General features: G+C 32.3%; 2 protein-coding genes across 3 annotated transcripts; both read right to left on the bottom strand.

Annotated features, from left to right (window-relative positions):
- Nucleotides 1-237: 237 nt before the first annotated feature.
- LOC145586562 (delta-aminolevulinic acid dehydratase, chloroplastic) lies at nt 238-7,045 on the bottom strand. Of its 2 annotated transcripts, XM_081643425.1 has the most exons (13): nt 6,887-7,045; nt 6,374-6,722; nt 5,515-5,626; nt 5,349-5,422; nt 3,320-3,388; nt 3,078-3,161; nt 2,923-2,992; nt 2,755-2,810; nt 2,177-2,298; nt 1,898-1,969; nt 1,712-1,793; nt 1,545-1,622; nt 238-810 (listed from the first exon to the last, which is right to left on the bottom strand). In XM_081643425.1, exons 2-13 carry the CDS (start codon nt 6,701-6,703, stop codon nt 643-645), a joined length of 1,317 nt encoding a protein of 438 aa, XP_081499551.1. In that variant the 5' UTR covers nt 6,704-6,722; nt 6,887-7,045; the 3' UTR covers nt 238-642. The 2 variants fall into 2 exon arrangements, with proteins under 2 accessions (XP_081499551.1, XP_081499552.1); XM_081643426.1 differs by lacking the exon at nt 6,887-7,045 and having other exon boundaries at nt 6,374-6,875.
- A 2,831-nt stretch (nt 7,046-9,876) lies between these two features.
- Nucleotides 9,877-10,470, bottom strand: LOC145585393 (22.0 kDa class IV heat shock protein-like). Its single transcript, XM_081642095.1, has one exon. The coding sequence runs from the start codon at nt 10,468-10,470 to the stop codon at nt 9,877-9,879; it is 594 nt and encodes a 197-aa protein (XP_081498221.1).
- Nucleotides 10,471-19,298: the final 8,828 nt, after the last annotated feature.

Raw genomic sequence — 19,298 nt, 5'->3', positions numbered from 1 at the left:
CTACTGAATTATCATGTTTGATGTTTTAGGTAGCAAATTATGCAATAATAGTACTCCGTAGTCTTTTCTAAGGAGTACTTTATACACAAGTAACACAACCATAGTCGTAGGATATTGAGGGGTCGAGGGGGATCACTATTAAAACCAGGAGCCGGGTGCATGGAGTTAGCGCAACCAACTTGCCACCCTACAACAGTCACAAGCATAACTACTTCACTTGTTTGAGAATTGACAAAGTTTAGCTAACCCATTTGTTAAGGGTGGTGCCCTGGTAGTAGTGTGAGTTATTAAACATTGCCAACAGAGTTCGCAAAATTTAGCTAAAATGCCTACCAGGTCCAGAACCTTTAACTATTATTGCCATTAGACATCTAAAAATAGTGGGAAGGGGCTGATGCAAGCCCCTGCAGTCCGATGTTAGTAATGTAATGTGTAGAGACTCTCCTTAACTTTTATCTAATTTCCCGAATATGCTTACTGAGGACCCTGTAAGCCTGATAAAAACTAGCTACATAAACTCATACAACAACAACGGAGAATAATAAATCTTGGGAACATACCCCTGCGTTGCCCCTATTTACTTAACTGCAATTTATACTGCCTGTCTCCAATTATATGGTCCATGGTGAGCTACAAAGGGATTCATCTCCTCTCTCCACATAAACATCTTGCAGCTTGCAAGGCAAAATATGTAAGAATGATGTCAGCACCAGCCCGACGGAGACACATAAGCGATTCTAGCATGACCTTCTCCTCATCAATCATCTTGAGAACCCCACCTGCCTTTATCATGGAGTACTCACCAGAAACCTACCACCAGGAAGGAGAAAAAAAATTAAATAATTTGACTAGAAAAGGCAGGATACTACATCAAGCTCCAGCAGAGTAGTTCAATTGTCACAATATTAACTGAAATGAAGGAATTTTTAAGTTTTGATTCAAGACCCTAGAATGCTTGGGTTTATTGCCAGGATCCAGATTTAATAGGCTAAGGCTTTGTTAATTCTATGCCTTAAAGGCTCAAAGTCTTAAGCATGTAAGTTTCAAGAAAATATCTCATAGGGCTACCTAAGCTCAATTCAAAACTAAAATGAGTTCCAAGTTCCAACAAGTTCAAAAATGCTTAATTTAGGTGAAAAGAACAAAGTTTAGCACAAATATTCTTATGATCTGCTTCAAGGGCCTAAATGTGTTCAACACTGCTCCAATATAGGTACATTACCCAATACCTTCTGCCTAGTAAACCAAACCAAGTGACTGTGAGCAACTAGCCAAGTACTTGCCATCTCCTTCTGTAACCCCCCCCCTCCTCTTCCCCCAAACCCCCCCCCCCCCCCCCCCCCCAAAAAAAAAAAAGGAAAATTTTTCAAGTGATGTCTATTCCCTCTTTCCCTAATAACAAAAGGCTTGTTGTCAATTTTTGAATAGATTGTATTTTTAAACCATCTATGTCATTCGCCGGCATCCCCGCGTATATTCTAGCCTTAATACTTGTTCCAAACCTTATAGCGCAAATTAAAAAGGACAGAGGAAGTCCTAAGTACCTGATATGCTGCAATAGGCAGAGAGGAGTTATCCCGAAGAAGCCTGATAATGTCCAAGTACGGAAGTCCAGGTTTTACCTGTAAGTCAACCAAGAAATCATTTGATATCGTTGAGCAAATGAGCAAGCGCCATAAATCATTGATATCTAGCCTACAGAGAAACTAACCAATAGGATATCAGCTCCTTCTGACTCATCTTCTTGAGTTTCAATTAAAGCCTCTCTATAATTTGCTGGATTCATTTGATAGCTTTAATTCCATCCAACAACATAAGAAGACACAAAAAATCAGGCTTGATTTTTAAAGTGTAAACACAAGTTTATCAACGAGAGAAAATCCAAAAGCATACATACGTTTTCTTGTCCCCAAAGCGTGGATTAGAGTCAAGAGCTTCTCGGAATGGACCATAGAATGAACTTGCATACCTAAATAAAAAGAATAGTCATCAGTACTAAATGATACTCATTCTTATCAAAAAAACGTCAGAGCTTGGAAGCCAACCGAATCAAATTAATGAGATCGTTGGTTTTTGCAAACGACAATGATAAGAAAGAATATCTGCTTATGAACATATAATCAACTTTCTGCAAGTGACAAGAAAAAGCATACTTCGTATCAGGAAAGTAAATTACTTTGCCGTATAGGACATGATTGAAACATGAGAAAATCCTTCTGCATCAAGAGCTGCACGAATTGCACCTACACGACCATCCATCATATCACTAGGACTGACAACATCTGCTCCTGCACGGGCCTATACAATAGGATTATCCCACAATGTTAAAAGAATGAGCGAGATACAGATAATTCTTTTTTTAAAAAAAAACATTAAATCTCCTGGTAGAAGCCAGAGACAGAAAATAATGAAAACTGTCAAAAGATTATAGCACACCCAATCTAATCTTAGGGAATATCAATAATAATCAATAAAACCTAACACATTTAATTCTTGCTTATCACAAGTTGACATGAATCCCAAACCTAGAGTTTTATTGACTCGTTAGTAAAATGGGAAGGAAGACACATGCGGAACTCCTCAAACAGTCAAACCTCAGTATAGTCGAGCAATTTTCAGCAACTAAGCCATTGAAAGAAAGGTTTAACATCTCCTAAAGATGGGGCTAGGGTGAATTTTTAACAGCTTAGACTTGAATTCATGAGAGCTAATATACTCAAACTGTCAAAAGATGCAAGTTTAAATCAGCATTACCTGGGCTACAGCTTGTTTGCATAATTGGTGCACTGTCTCATCATTCATAATTACACCTGCAAAGCATTAGATATGATACAATTACTTTATCTAACAATAGACTACCACTCAAATATTAAAATTTAGCAAATAAAAATATCCAGAATTATCATCCTTAGCCTCACATACCATCTTCTCTAACGATACCATCATGCCCATCTGAAGAATATGGATCTAAGGCAACATCCGTGTAAATTACCTGCCAAAATTATATTGTTATCAAAGAGAAAGAAATGGAGGCACCTCAATGTATCACAGATAGAAAGTATCTGTACTATACTTACAAGATCAGGAAATTTGTCCTTCAGCATTCGTATGGTCCGGGGCACTAAACCGTTTTCATTGTATGCTTCATCGCCTGTGGGTGACTATATATATATATATATATATATATATATATATATATATATATATATATATATATATATATATATATATATATATATTTGGTAATTTGTCATTGTTTGCAGCTGATGATTGACATAAGCAGGAAGGAAGCCGCAGAGATGCAAAACAAGTGAATTACCTTCAAAGCATCAGGGACTTTTGGAAAGAGCACAATGCTGTTAACACCAACATCACGGGCTTTTGCTACCTGTGGACAATGCAACCATATTGTGAAGGACTCTTGTAAAGCACTGATGCTATGAACTGACTAGTTTAAAAGTCTAGTTTGATTATGAAACTAATAAGTATTCGACAGGATTCCAACAAGCCCAAACATTCAAAGCCCTTGAGACGCCAACCAACACATCTACTAAAAGCTGTATTATGAGGGCCTAATGAAGTATAAACCAATCAGATCAAAATTCTATATCTAAATTATATTAAAATTCCCAGAGGAGATAAACTGCAAGTTTGGAATACCTATACTCTACATAAGAGAATATATATACTATACATAAGAGAATAATAACGAAAAACTTTCAATGTTGATCCCCTTAATCACCAGAAATTGGCAACGGGTAGCTTGGAACATCTTCAAAGATTTTTTTTTTTTTTCTAACTTAGATAGTTGTCGTCCTTGATTGGAAATGGAATTTCCCAAAATTTTATAGGTGTCTATATTAGCCATATAGCATTTAAAAAGCAACTTATGCACCAATTCAACTCAATGACTCATAGAAAAATCACAGTCAACAAAGCATTTTGAAACCCACATTCTTGCTTAAGACCACTTTTTTTGGGGTGAATTGGTTGTGAAGGGGGAGCCATCGAACCAGAATATATAAAAGGAGTAGAGAATAATTCATTCCTGTGTTCGGGGGATTCCATAATGCCAGTGAGAGTTGGTTGGGTACATTGGGTACAGACTCAATGTAAAGAAGGGGAAGAAATTATTTTTTTGTATAAGATAAATTAGAACCCCTTTTGAGAAGCAAAAAGCCATTAATATCTTATTATAAGGTCAAAAACTGCTTCTTTTAACCCCTATAAACGACCAAAACAGGATGAAGTCCCCCCAGCACTATTGGAAAGGTAAGGGTCACTAAAACTACCAACCACCACAATCACTTATGCTCGCAGGAAGGCCAAAAAGAATTCTCCAGCAACTTGATGCTGAGGTGGAATTCTGTTATGAGTTTGTTAGTGGGGTTTGGGGTAATGTGGTAATTTTGGGAAAAGTTTGTTATTTTTTCGTAGCTGTAGAAGTTGCTAGTAACTGATTATAAATAGGGGATTTGTAATAGGAGAGGATTATCCAGAAAATTATAGAGAGAAGTTTTGGGAGAGATTCCTTCCTCTCGAAAGGAGAGTTTAATTACACTGATTATCAATACATCATATCTTTAGCTGCTATTTCCCTCTTTTGTGCTTGTGTGTTTACTCTGTTTTTATCTCAGTTCCTAGCAAAACACCAACTGTCTGGCTTCATATCCCACAGCTACAGGAACAACCAAGTATAAAAGCTGCTATGGATAAGATCTACTGAGCTTCAAATATAGATAGCCTCCCCCCTAGCAGCTGCTAATGGACCGAGAGACTCATTCAAAAACTTTATCCCACAAATGAGCACCAACTCAGATTGACTCACACATAATCAAATTTACATGATACTCTGGAACAAAATTACCAAGCAGAAGGTCATTAACACCTCAATAGTCTCATTAAATTATCATGATCATAGTTCATGGATGATAAGTTTTGTAGATCAATCCTTTGACCTTACATAGTCAATATTGAGGCAACGAACCAATATCATTGATCATTACACATTGATATACCCTAGAATTTATCCAGCTCCTGCCAAATTTGTCTAAAACATAGTTTTAGAATACATCATTATGGCGTAAAACAGTTAAACTGCATCGTTATGATGTATAATACTTGAAGCATACCATATTGTAGACAAGAGTTTTAGGTCAAGGTTAAATTTGAGCTCAAACAGTTCAGCAGAAGAATGACGTAGACATGATATAAGAGCAGTTACAATGCATATGTCCAGCAGCAGTGTGGTAGTGTGGTACAGATATGAAACAGAATGCAGTTTTAAAAATAATCTACCTTAATTGAATCAACAGAATACATATCTTCAGAAGATTAAGATTAGTTACCTCTTCTATAAGGCCATGCCTCCATCCAAGTCTATAACATCCAGGCATTGCTCCAATAGGCGTGTCCTCTTCTCCTGAAAGTCCAAATAATATATCCATTTGAGAATCCAAGTTAAAAGAAGATAAATGTTAGATAAGTAAGAATTATTTAGCCACATGTACTAACCCTCATGAATAAACAATGGGTAAACCAGATTGGCAGGGGATAATTGTGTCTCTTGAAATGCTGCTCTAAATGCAGGTGACCTCCTATTACGACGAGGACGCCGACCTAGCGACTGGTGTACAAAGGGAAGAGTTAATCAAAGCCATCTCATTGCAATAAGAAATACAATACTAAATACGTAATATATAAACCATACAATACTAAATGACATAAACACCAATTTGAATATGATGCAGAATTCTAAAGCAAGTAATAAGTACAGTCTGACACAATCACTAAACTAAAGTACAATACAAGGATGATTACTCATCCTTAATGATCACACTATTGTATCAAATTAATACAAACCAAACCAATTAGAGCACATTCTATTCCAACACGAAATAAAAGATGGTGGCCTAAAGTAATCATATTTCAGGACAATACAGTGATCAAAGCCAATTAGAGACAGCTAAGGCTTAGATGAGCTTGCCGCGTGCCATGGCTTAGTTATGAAGTAGAGCCAACCTTTTTGTTGCCACGGATAAATGATTTACCTATCTTTCTAACCATAATGCTATTGCTATGAAATATGAATTGCTGCAACAACACCCTACAAATTTCCCATCAAATAACAAGTCCTTCAATGCTCCTTCAGTCACAATAACCAGCAAACACACAATTACAGTAATATAATCACCAGCAAGACAATTAAAAACAGAAATAGCAAAAGTTTCCTTTTTGAAAAGTTAATCTATTTCGCGATTCTCTATCTCTCTCCTCATCACACGAGTCCCTATTATATCCCTCTCCTAAAAAACCGTGCATCCCCGACATTTGCAATAAATTAAAGAACGGAAGAAGTAAAAAGAAAACTCACAAGGGGAGAGATAGAAGGTGTGCCAGAGGGTGCTTTAGGAGTGGGAGGAACAGGAGGAGCAGAAGGCGCATTCCCAGCAACAACAGCAGCTTCACATTCTTCAATACTCAACCCTGTGTTCTGCTCAGTCAAATTCTCTCTCTTCTCGCTCGCTTTCACCACTAATGGCGAAGGGAATTTCCGGGCAAAATTCCCAAAATCAGAAACTCGGGTTTTCGCAAAATTAAACCCTAAATTTGAACAAAAACCCAAATTTCTCTGCGAATTATTGAAACCCTTGATTGATCCAGCATTACAGGGGATGTTATTGTTCACAAATGTCGATGCCATCAAATCTTTCGTTCAACCCCTTTACAACAAAATAAGAATTTAATGCAATTTAAGGTTTTAGAAATGGGATTTTCATCTACAATTCACAGAAATGAAGAACAATTCGAATGGAAAAATGGTAAGAAAAGCCAAAAAAAATGAAAATTTATAGCTTAAATATACTGAAGAGGAGAGAGTAAATACCAGAGAATGAAATTATTAAAAGCTCAGCGTTGGTGAAAGAAGAGAGAGAAAAATGGGGGAATTATTGTTGTTATCTGGAAAATCAGATGAAGATTGAAGATCGTCGAATAAGAGAAGAGAGAGCACTGGTGAATTGGATGATAATTGATTTCTGGATTATGTTATGTTTGCAACTACCTACTACCTTTTTACAGTTTTATTTTACTACCAGCTGATTTGGATCGAACACGACTATTTTTAAACCCATTTTAAGTTACATAATCAGATTCTTTCAAAAAAAAAGTTACATAATCAGATTGGATATAGTCATGCCATGCCGGGCCACCATTTTGCACACCCCAACCTAGGGCACGGCACGACCCACATGTCTGACGTGCCGGGCCGGTTACCGTGCCGTCCATGTCTTTTTTTATTTTAAAAAATCGATATATTTTTTTTGAACAACTTTTAAAATAAATACACTATCAATCAATCAATCAATCATCAATAACTTAATACTAAAACGGTCACCGGGAGTGACACGTGTCACATCATGGTGCTGTTTTTTCCCTCCAAAATTTCCCTTACCTTTTTAAACTTTTTTTTTTTTTGTTAATATTTGATTCTATAATAATATCATTCCAAATCTTTTATATTATCTTTAATTTTTTTTTTCAAATACCTCTAATTAATATTTTATTTCAATATCAATTCAATATAACTATTTGTTCAAGTTAATTACAATTTTGTTTATGAAATTTTACTAATATACGTACATATTATCACAAATTGATTTATGGAGTATACTATAGTTATAAAATAAATATTGTGTTTAATAAAGGTGATATATTATTTGTAATTTTATGTATGTTTGCACTTTTGCTAATAATTTTAGTGGAGATTTTAGTATGTTGTTCGATTGAATTTTGATGTTTATTAAAATTGCATTTATAAATAAGTATTCACTCATTGTTATTAAAATCTCGATTTAAATCTTAGAATCTTACGATTTTACAATTTATGTATGTCATACGATTCGATTTACGATTCTACATATTTCTCTTAACTAGCGAAAACATTATAAATTTAAAACATGCCTACAACGTTATTTATAAGTATATCTTGTCAATTATTGGTCGTTTAGTGGATAAACAACTATTTTCTATTAATAATTAGGCTTTAAACTTAAAATTTAAAAATTTTCAATTAAATTTGGATATGACGTCTTGATTATGCATGTCCGTAGAATCTTACGATTCTACGATTCGATTTTACGATTCGATTCCGAGAGGCCCTTCCGTTTCAAAGTAGATTTCTGATTTTAATAACCTTGTATTCACTAATATGGCCACTAGACCTGATCAAACTAAGTCCTGCATGAAAAATTCTCGAGTTTGGGCAGACTAAAAAAATCCATTTACTAGATAATTTGTTGTTTTTCCTATTAATATTGATTATGACATTATAATTTCTATAATTTTGATTTGTATATTTTATCAAATTTTATTTATTGCATATAATTAATTTTCTTAAAAAAATTAGACTTACCGTGCATACCTGCATGGCACGGGCCTTAAGCTAGTTTAAATAATTTTATTAATTTATGTGTATGCTATTTTATTATTATATTATTATTGTTCTTTTTATTATTCTTATTTTTATTATTATAGTTCTTTATTATTTATGTTATTTTTATTATTAATTTATTTGAAGCACCAAATGAGTAGTCGTTTTGCAAGAGATGTGCCGTGCCGCATGTCGTGCTTGGCCGTGCCATTTGTCGTGCTCGTGGGCACCGTGCCGCCCGCGAGTTCGTGCTGTGCCTGTGCCGAATTTTCGAAATCGTGTCCACGGCATGGCCCACTCCTCGATCATCGTGCCGCTGGCGTGCTCGTGCCGTGCCGTGCCATTTTCGTGTTGGGCCCGTGCCGCTCGCGTGCCGGGCCGACCCATGCCCATCTCTGGATATAACTTTAAGATTGTGTTTTTGACTCAAACTTATTACGAAGTATTCCCAATTAAGAGACAAAGGGCATGTTCACTTTAGCTTAATTTCAGTTCAGTTCAGCTCAGTTAATTTCAGTTCCTAATTTTCTTCTCTTAACCAATTCAGTTCGGCTCAGTTCATTTCAATTCAGCTCCAATCAGTTCAGTTCAAATCAGCTCAATTTAGTAAATCGGAGCAGGCCTAAAGTCAGACTTAATTGTTGAAAGGTGAATTAAGCAAAGCGCCAAACCCAAATGTTTATAACAGATTGGTTTACATGGGATAAACCATTATTAGCAAATTGGTATAGGGAATAGAACGAACAAAAGAATAATTTGAATCCAATGACACATTTTAGTGATTGAAGTTAAACTTTAACTACCACTTTACACATACATTTTACTGATTGAAGTTAACTTTAACTACGACACATTTTATAACAATAAAATTATATTAAAAAGAATTATTTGTGTTCATATATACTAAAATGATTAAGGAAGAAATACATTTTAGTTAGTTGGGATTATACTAGTGTATCAAATTTTTTGATTAGCAAGTGCAAATTATATTGAAATAGTACTATGGTGTGTTACATAGTATTTTAATGTTATTACATTTGAATAAACTTATAATTATTATTAGGATCTTACTAATAGACGTTAAATAAGTATTTAAAATATTTACTAAAGTAGTGTCAATTTGAAAATACATGACATAATCACACATTTATCAGTATAATTAATATTCATTTAAATTTAATATTTTTATTTTAATTACCTTATCCGCATTCTTTAGCCTTTTCTATTATTGTTATTATTTTCTAATCTAATAATAATCACGATAAATAAATAAACAAACAAATAAATAACACATACACATACAGAAATAAGCTCTATATTATTATTTTAGTATTTATGAAACCAGTACATAGGTTTATTGTTGGCACACATACAACATGCATATGCAAACCATTTACACAATTTAAAGCATTGATCACACTTTTAGCAAAATTCATCCTCCCACATTACAGCTCTTGTTTCTGGTTGCCAAAACTAATTTTAGGAGTCTCATTGTCACCACCTTCAACGTTAACAGTTCTAGGCCCCTTAATTTTATCAGGTGACAACTTCGCCAAATTTATAGTCAAAACTCCATTCTCAAGCTTAGCCTTTACACTATCCATGTCAACATTATCTGGTACCCGGAACTTCCTCCAAAACTTACCGTAACATCTCTCAGTACGATGCCAATGATCGCCTTTCTTCTCTTCCTCCCTCTTTCTCTCCCCACTTACTCGTAACACCCGGTTTTCCTCCACTTCTATCTTTATATCCTCCTTATTTAGCCCCGGAACGTCCATGGCTATAACATGGCCTTCCGGGGTCTCCTTCCAGTCGACCCTAGCTGGGGACGACATGATGGGATCCAAGTCCCTATCTAGGGCCGAGAAGGGTATTTCCTCTAGGATCCGGAAAGGGTCTGGAACCCTTTCCGGCCATAGCTCTGATAATAAGCTAGGGGGTCGGTCACCCCATGGTAATATGGTTGCCGACCCCTGTAATGGGTGTAACATAATGAGTAATGCAAGGGATAACATTAAACATTTTAGTGCACGCATTTTTCCTAGATCAACAATTTAGTGTGTTTAGTGTAACGAATTAAACGTAGTAAATAATGTTGTGGACGTGTTGTTATTTGTTTTTTGGTTGCTTTGATTGATTAATTTTGCAATGAGTTTGCTAGTGAATGTTATGTATTTATAGTTGTACGCAAGTGTAGTAAAGAGAAGTCTTGAAAGTTCGTTAGTTACTAAAGAATGATATCTTAAGGAAATGACGAGAGAATTCCAGTAATGCAGTGGGTTATGTGGAAAACCGTAGAATGTGTTCTTTTTCTAGAATTTTCAAATTTTTGGAGCAGATCCATGAAGCAACTAAGTGAGCCTATTAATTTTGGTTTTGGGCTCATAAACTTTAAGCCCATTTCTGTTAGCATATTTTATAGTCTTGCAGCCCATAGAAATTTGATTTACCTCTATTGGCACGGCTCAAAAGAAGCTAGTCCATTTCCACCAAGCTTTGCTTACGTACATAAATTATGTGATTATACATTTATACAAACATGTCACGTCATCACGTGTGTTGTATATGTTATTAATTACTCCGTAGATTGCACAAGACAAGGTATAAACATATAGAAATAGAGTGGATATGTAGGAACGTCAACAATTGGAGAGATTGAATAAACCAATTAAGCATAATTAAGCATTACCTGTTATGATTTGTGATATAATCCGTATATCTTTAATTTCAAAACAATCACCCATGCATGGATTGGCAATTTGGCATGCTCTTGTCACCCAAGATATGAATTTTTTGCACGTCATGTTAACAAATCAGACTATCAGAGCATGGTGAATCTATAATTCAATTCGTTTATAAGTTTAGAGTCCTTAATTTCCAATTCATAATGAAAAAAAAGATTTCCTACACTTCATGTAAGAATGAATTGATAAGTTGCATCAACTAACTAATATGAACCACCAGTGCACCAACCTCTGTTTGTGACGATATAACAATTATTTATTATGCACTATAACCAATCATCTTTTTTTTTTTTTTTCTTTTTTTTGTGAAAGAAACAATATACTTGTATAACCAATCATCTATCATGTCTTAAAAGTCTTAAGTAAAAAAAAAAAAAAAAAAAAAAAAAAAAAAAAAAAAAAAAAAAATTCCCCTCTTACTTGGGCTTTTAAAACATAATAGATGAGACATTGGTGAAAGTGAGTCATATCTGCATAATTTTTATTTTATTTATTATTATTATTATTTTTTTTTTTTTTTTTTGGTAACTCTTCGCATAATTTGAAACAAGCCAACTTTGGTCTTTGGTGTATCTATCATTCTATCCTACTTGAAAGAAAATCATCTTTTATTTTATCCCATTTCTTTTTGTTGTTCTAAAACTTGCTTACTACGAGTACTATAAGAAATAATATGGATTGTAAAACATATATGGTATGATGAGATGATGCAATATCTTACTGTACACTAATTCTCGTACACATGCATGACATAGCCGTACATTGAAACTTTTATAATTTCATGTTCACATCCTTGAATTGGACCTTGGTCTAAGACCTCTAGGCTAGGCAACATGTCTAAGATCCTCTTAGCCTTTCTGGTCTTGGAGATAAGGTGATTGCAGTATACACGAGGGTTAGATTTACATGTAGATGTAATACTGTATATATTGTTTTGCTTGTACGGACTACTCCCTATGCACGGATTTTTAAAAAATTACCGTATAATTTATTATAATAAGGTGTTTAGAAAAAGAATCACGTTTTATACTTATAATATTTACTCTCTATGTAGGTGCAAAGTACCTTTTCGTTTTATAGCTACTATCTAATTAATTTCAGCTCGTTTATCAATTTAAGCTTCATTTCAGTTAGTGTTGTCAAATGACATTGCCTAAAAAAACATAAGTCTACCAAAAATTCAATTGTCTCACCATTAATTAAATTGATGAATGATTGATACCATACAAATTTGAATTCTTGAGTTTTTAATCACCTGTTAACAGTATATAGTCATATCTAAATGACACCAACATGGCAACATATATTAAAGCTTAGTTATTTCATAACTATAGTATTAGTTTGAAGACTTTAATATGATCACATGCATATGAATCAATTAGGAAAAGTGTAACAATCATTTAACCAAAACCAATTAATAAATCTTGGACTACTTGAGCTAGGTAGGTTATCTATCAAACGAAAAAATAACTACATAATGAAGTTCTAATTAATTTAAGACATTTATTAATCCTAGTATAGTATGGTCCCTCCATGAACAAGACACATTTTAGATTGTCCTAATCCTTAATTTGGTAATTGTAATCTTTTTGGTTTGATTCATGGGTCAATTCATATTGATCAATTATTATCCAATCCCTAATTACTAACTCTAACTAATACTTCACATAATCTTGGCCATATATATTTAATTAATCGTGCACTCAACTTGTGCACAAACGTTTAGTCGAAGCAATAATGTCAGTAATAATATCAAAAATAAAATAAAATAAAATTTATATACGAAGTACTTCTAATACACAGTTTGATTTTGATTATGATATTGATTTTAATTTGTTGTATGTAAAATTGAATTGAAATGAATGTAAATATACATGTCGGCTGAGTTACAGCATTCAAATTAATATTTGGGTAACTTATACAACCCCAGCTTTTGGCAGAAATGCATGTGATATTGTAAATGTTAACTTCACTTCTTGTATATATATATACTGCATTTACATAGATTTGACATTGCACACATTTAATTTATTTATTACTTGACTGATACAAAATCTTAAATTGGATTGGAGTATGTAGCAACTGTTGTTTAGTGATTTCAAGTTACAAATGTACATATATTCAATTCAGATATCTGAGGACATCAATTATTTCAATTGATTGTGTATCAAGGTACTTGATCGAACATCTGCTAACCTGTGACCTTTATGTCACAGTGGCTCTTAACACCATGTTAATGAACCAACTCGATTAAAAACTTTACCTGATGGTTAAAACTCGGAATTAATTTATAGTATATTTTACCTATCACATCTTGTCATCATTAATATTGGAATATGACCTCTCATGGTAAATCAAGCCTTTAGTTGGTACGTATTGAGGGAATCCCCAAGACCTTAGTCTCAAGCTAAGGGCAGTTCAATGTTTCCAAGTCACCAAAAACATTATTGATAGATCCAAATCAAGATGACCTATATATGTATCATGCATGCATGACATACATAGCCGAGCATAGCGATACTCCTATGGGAAACATCAATATTTTTATTAAAGGAGATAAATTACTTATTGTTAATATTATCAAGGAGGCCCAAGCCCCCTACTTAATGTACAAGTGTACAACCTTCGTTAAATATTATGCACAACTTTAAAATATTTTATATTTCACAGATAATGCCCCCAAAGTCGCACATAATAATGAACGGAGGTAGTATGTGAAAAATTTAAATTATCTCCATATGGACAAATTATTGTTATAGAACATGGCCAAAGATTGATTATTCTTGTCATGTTTTTTAATTTACACAATTATGTTACAAAGGTAATTATCAGATCATCATATAAATCAAGTCTATCATGATATTGATGATCCATTTATATAGCAAGTTTTCTAATTATCTTTCTTCAAACATAAACTAGGGTTTAGTCTCTTTGTGAGATGCAGCGCAGCTACCCTAACCTTTGTGTATTTTAGCTTTTTCAAAGGTATGCATGCATGATAAGAATGATTATTCATCCATTATTTAATATTATAGCAACACTTTCTAAAAATGAAAATGTCATAATACTTGCAAAACATTGTATGGAATAATTGGAAAGTTTATCGCGGTGAATGTTGTACTATTACACTTATTTATAGCTCATGGCCACTTAATTACACTCCTAACAATCACTTAGCTCCATTTTAAGTGTGATATATCACACGAGACCCATAATTTATTAAATACCATGAAAAAGTGTGTGTTGCAATTAAGTATTAAAAATCGGAAAAAGTATAAACTTAGGGCTTGTTCACTTCAGCTTAATTTCAGTTCAATTCAGCTCCTAATTTCCTTCTCTCATAAAATATTCATTTCATCTCTATTCAGTTCAGCTTCAAACAGTTCAGTTCAGTTCTAGTAAATGTGAACATGTCCTTACTATAATATGCTACAATTACATACTTAAAGAACTAATACATAATTTATTGTAGCATTAATAGATATACAATGTGGAAGTATTAAATAGATTAAATTTAATACGAGTAAAAAAAATACTTTACATTTTATGAAATTTCTTTATCCAACATACTTTGTGAAAAATAGACACCCTGAAAGGAGACAGATAGATTAACCGTAGAGGTGTCGAAATATGATCGAGCAAGGTCACATAATTTTCAAAATATTTGAGTGGGTCCTTTTTTTACCAATCTTTACTCATTTCATGTCTCCTTCACAGTTGCTAGCTAAATTGCAAATTGTTCGATTCCCTGAATATTTCATTTTCTTTTTACGTGGTCCCAAATAATCTTTCTTTCTATAAAGCCCTTAATTTCGAGTGTTATTATTCTGCCTCTCAACGTGTGAACTTTGTCTCAAGTACATTTTTTATTCTTGTTTTTATAGAACCAAATTAATAATATTTGCTCTTTTTTTTTAGATTAGTTGTGGTATAATTTGTTGTAATTAATTTTATCTAATTTTTTTATAAGGCTAATAATAATAAAGCAATTTATCTTTAACTAACATGAAGGGACTTCACAATTTGAGACTTCACAATTTAAAACCTTGTATAACGTATTTATTATTTTTATATTTAAGAATTTTATAGTTCATATCCTTTTTAAAGTGTTGGTAATTATATACGAGACACACAATCGAGTATAGAAGCTAAGACTGAAATGAAGAGTCAAAGTACAATAGCACGTAAAACCAATTAATGTTCCGTGAACGTATGATGGAGAGAGTAGATGATATGCATGTCGTAGTTCAAGGCTTCTAGCTATATGACTTAGCTAGCTTGCTAGTGGACATGATACGATAAACTTGGCAAGTGATACACTAGTAATAACGTACACTACGTACTTATTTTCCACCCTGTAGAATGTAGATTAACAATCAAATTAGGACTTTACAACTTGAGCAACCATCTCCTCTCCTAGAAAAAGTCTTATGTTGGAGTAAGAATGAAAAAGAAGATAAGAATTTTCTTATTCATGTGACACGCCAAATCTAAGTGGACCCTTGCAATTGAAAATTATGTTTAAGAGAAGTACGAACAACAAAATAAAATAAATAAAAAATACGGAGTAATATATACGTACTAAATTTCAACTCTCAAGTAGTTTATTTACATTCCAAAAAAAATAATAATAGGAGTAAAACTAAACATTTAATTTATCAAAATAAATAAAAATAAACAAAGACATTCAACCTTTTTTAAACAATAAAAAAAAAAAAAAAAAAAGACTAAAAAAAAAGTGGAGTATTACAAATGGCTAGGAATGTTAGGTCGGTTAGAGATAGGTCACAAAAATAAAATTCATACCATCATGCAATTTAGATTATACTGTACTAACTATACATTTGGGTGCACCATGTAAAAAATATTGTGAAATTATTTTTGCTGAACTTAAATTATTTTTGTTTAATTAAAATTATATTTTACTGATTTTCTATTAGGTCCTGTTCACTTCACCTTAAAAAAAATATTCGGTAAAAATAATTTCAGTTCAATAAAAATAAGTTCAATTCAGCAAAAATAAGTTCAGTTCAGTAAAAATCAGTAAACTTAACGAAGAAATATAACAGAAAATCAATAAAATTAATTTCAGTTCAGTAAAAATAATTTAAATTCAACAAAAATAATTTAATTTCAGTAAAAATAACTTCAATTCAGCAAAAATAAGGTGAAGTGAACGGGTATATTTCTTTTTTAAGTTTACTGATTTTAACTGAACTGTAAGTATTTTTACTGAACTGAAATTATTTTTGCTGAACTGAACTATTTTTATTGAATTGAAATTATTTAAACTGAATATTTTTTTTTTAGGTGAAGTGAACAGGGCCGTAATATAAAGGATGCGAGCGAAGGCAACACTCTTAACTTGAAATTTAAATCTTGTCTACATCATATCATTTATGGCCTTCTCTATTTTAAAATATCTTCAAATTTTATGCGATTTTATATTTCTTTATTGATTTCTCAAAAATCAATTATATATATGAATACGTCTCTATCAAAAATAATTTATTTATTTATTTCATTTTTAGGCCCTGTTTACTTCACCTTAAAAAAAAATATTCGGTAACAATAATTTCAGTTCAGTAAAAATAAGTTCAGTTCAGCAATAAAAATTTCAGTTTAGTAAAAATCAGTAAAATTAAAGAAGAAGTATAATAGAAAATCAGCAAAAATAATTTCAGTTCAGCAAAAATAATTTCAGTTCAGTAAAAATAATTTCAATTCAGTAAAAATAATTTCAATTCAGCAAAAATAAGATAAAGTGAATGAGGCCTTAGTGTCACCTTAGATTTTATCTACCATTAGGAAAATGAGAATAAAACTAAAAATCAACTTGCATCATTGTTTGACATGCACTCCTTCTATAAGGGTAAAAACAATTACCATGATTTGAAATCGACTTCCACGATCAAATTTACCATATAAAGACCAACACTTAGGGTCTGTTCATATTTACTTAATTTCAGTTCAGTTCAGTTCAGTTCAGCTCAGTTCAGTTCAGTTCAGTTCAGCTCTTAATTTCCTTCTCTCATAAAATATTCATTTCAGCTCAATTCAGTTCAGTTCAGTTCAGTTTCAATCAGTTCAGTTCAGTTCAGTTCAGCTCCAATCAGTTCAGTTCAGTTCAGCTCAGTTCAGTAAATGTGAACAGGCCCTTAGTAGTGGCTACTATGCATAGGATCCATTAATTATGATTTTTTTTTTCTTAGTATAGAAGTATGTAACATGCATATATTATCTCGAATCTCTTTCAAAATTAAAATTGTTGTTGGACCGTTCATCTTTAGATTGTACAACTAATTAATTGCATGTTAATAGTTAGATTTATCTTAATTACACCATGTTATATCTCACCAAAAATAAACACAAAATATGGATAAATATGGCTAAAATAGATATGAGGCCAATAATAAAATGAAATAAATGTATGTATTAGTAGGCCTCAACTACCCAAGATTTTATATCTTTAAGATATACATATCCTTTGACGAAACATTTGTGGTCCTTCAAAATCTTGGACGCATGATATGATATCCATTTGGAATGGCACGCAATATCTCAATCTTCATTGCATCTTTTTTTTTCCCCTCTAATTATATATACACATCTCTATCCATTATATTGATAATATATGATTTGTATGCTATAGGAGATTGATATCGAAATGGGATATGTACATCTGATCTCCTTCCCTCAAAGGATCTTCGCATAGCTGTATTGGTGAAACTTGATTCACATTAATAAAATTTACAGCTCGACTTTAATCTTCATAAAAAAAAAAAAAAAAACATATAAATTGATGGTGTAAGAAACATTTAGATGAAACTAGTGCATGTTAAGGGTCTATTCTCATTGACTGAAGTGAGCTGGACTGAACTGAACTGAACTTATTAGAGCTGAACTGAGCTGAACTGAACTTATTAGAGCTGAACTGAACTGAACTGAAATGAATATTTCACAAGAGAAGGAAATTAGGAGCTGAACTGAACTGAACTTATTAGAGCTGAACTGAACTGAATAAAACTGAACTTTTTAGAGCTGAATTGAACTGAACTAAATAGAACTGAACTGAACTGAACTTATTAGAGCTGAATTGAATTGAACAGAACTGAATTGAAAATAATCATATGAGAACAGACCCTAACTCTCATTTATGATACAAGATACAACTGGTTGTATTTGCTACAAAAATAATTACCCAATTTGCTCATTTTTGTTTGAATGGCTGAATTGAATGAGCAAAGCAGCTAACAAAAAAAAAATTTACCTTACCATTAATGCTTCTAATTTTTTTTACATGATCATCGATTATTGTTTTACAAATTAAATTATAATTACCATCAAATTTTACTATCATGGATTTATATTGCGCTATAATTAACTATATTGAGGATCTTTTATTTTTAATTTATCAAACTAAATTCAATATTAAACAGCAACAAATATTATTTAAGTAAAAAATATCTTAAATCAGTAAAAATAATTCTTAACTCCGTCTTGAAATAATTGTAACCATACCCCTTAGCTTCTTAACAAATCTAGCTATCAAAACAAAAATAATAATTATTATTAATTTTTTTTTTTCAAAATAAAAGAAGAATAGTATACATGAAAGTATTTGTGTTGATTAGCTCGGATACTACTGCAAAGGAGAAAGGGTAAAAATAAAGCACATGTGAAGAAAATCTAGATAAACAGTAAAAATAAAAAAGATAAAGAAGGGGTGATATAGCACGAGTAACATGATTACACTTTGATACCATACTACTATCTTTCTTTGACTTGAAGATCTTCTTTACAATTTTTACTGTTCATTTTAATCTATACTTTATTACTTTACTATAAGTCATCAACGTAATCCTCCCCTAAATCAACTCTGGGATCCTTAATGATCAACATTAATTATATTATATTGTCTCTAGAATCTATTATTCTCACGATTTTTACAAGGTGTAATATTTTATTCATCTATCCCAAATCAACTTTACCATATATATGTACATAACCTAATATTTTACCACAAAAGATTTTCTGTATACGTATTCGTGTTTTATAAATGATATGATATGACAATGTGTTTATTGGTTATTACAGTGCTGAAATTTTGGAAGTTGTTA

Source organism: Chenopodium album, chromosome 16 (genome assembly GCF_948465745.1).
Source record: "Chenopodium album chromosome 16, dcCheAlbu1.1, whole genome shotgun sequence".
Lineage (NCBI taxonomy): Eukaryota > Viridiplantae > Streptophyta > Magnoliopsida > Caryophyllales > Amaranthaceae > Chenopodium > Chenopodium album.
The sequence above is the reverse complement of the archived record's forward strand: the minus strand, read 5'-3'. Positions and strand labels throughout refer to the sequence as shown.

Bases quoted from the DNA above. Each gene is read 5' to 3' on its own strand.
- LOC145586562 (XM_081643425.1), bottom strand. From the start codon at position 6,703: ATGGCATCGACATTTGTGAACAATAACATCCCCTGTAATGCTGGATCA. The intron at 5,627-6,373 runs GTGAGTTTTCTT...TTTGTACACCAG, and splicing joins CACCTTCTATCTCTCCCCTT to TCGCTAGGTCGGCGTCCTCG. The intron at 811-1,544 runs GTACTTAGGACT...TCCTGGTGGTAG, and splicing joins TGCCTATTGCAGCATATCAG to GTTTCTGGTGAGTACTCCAT.
- LOC145585393 (XM_081642095.1), bottom strand. From the start codon at position 10,470: ATGCGTGCACTAAAATGTTTAATGTTATCCCTTGCATTACTCATTATG.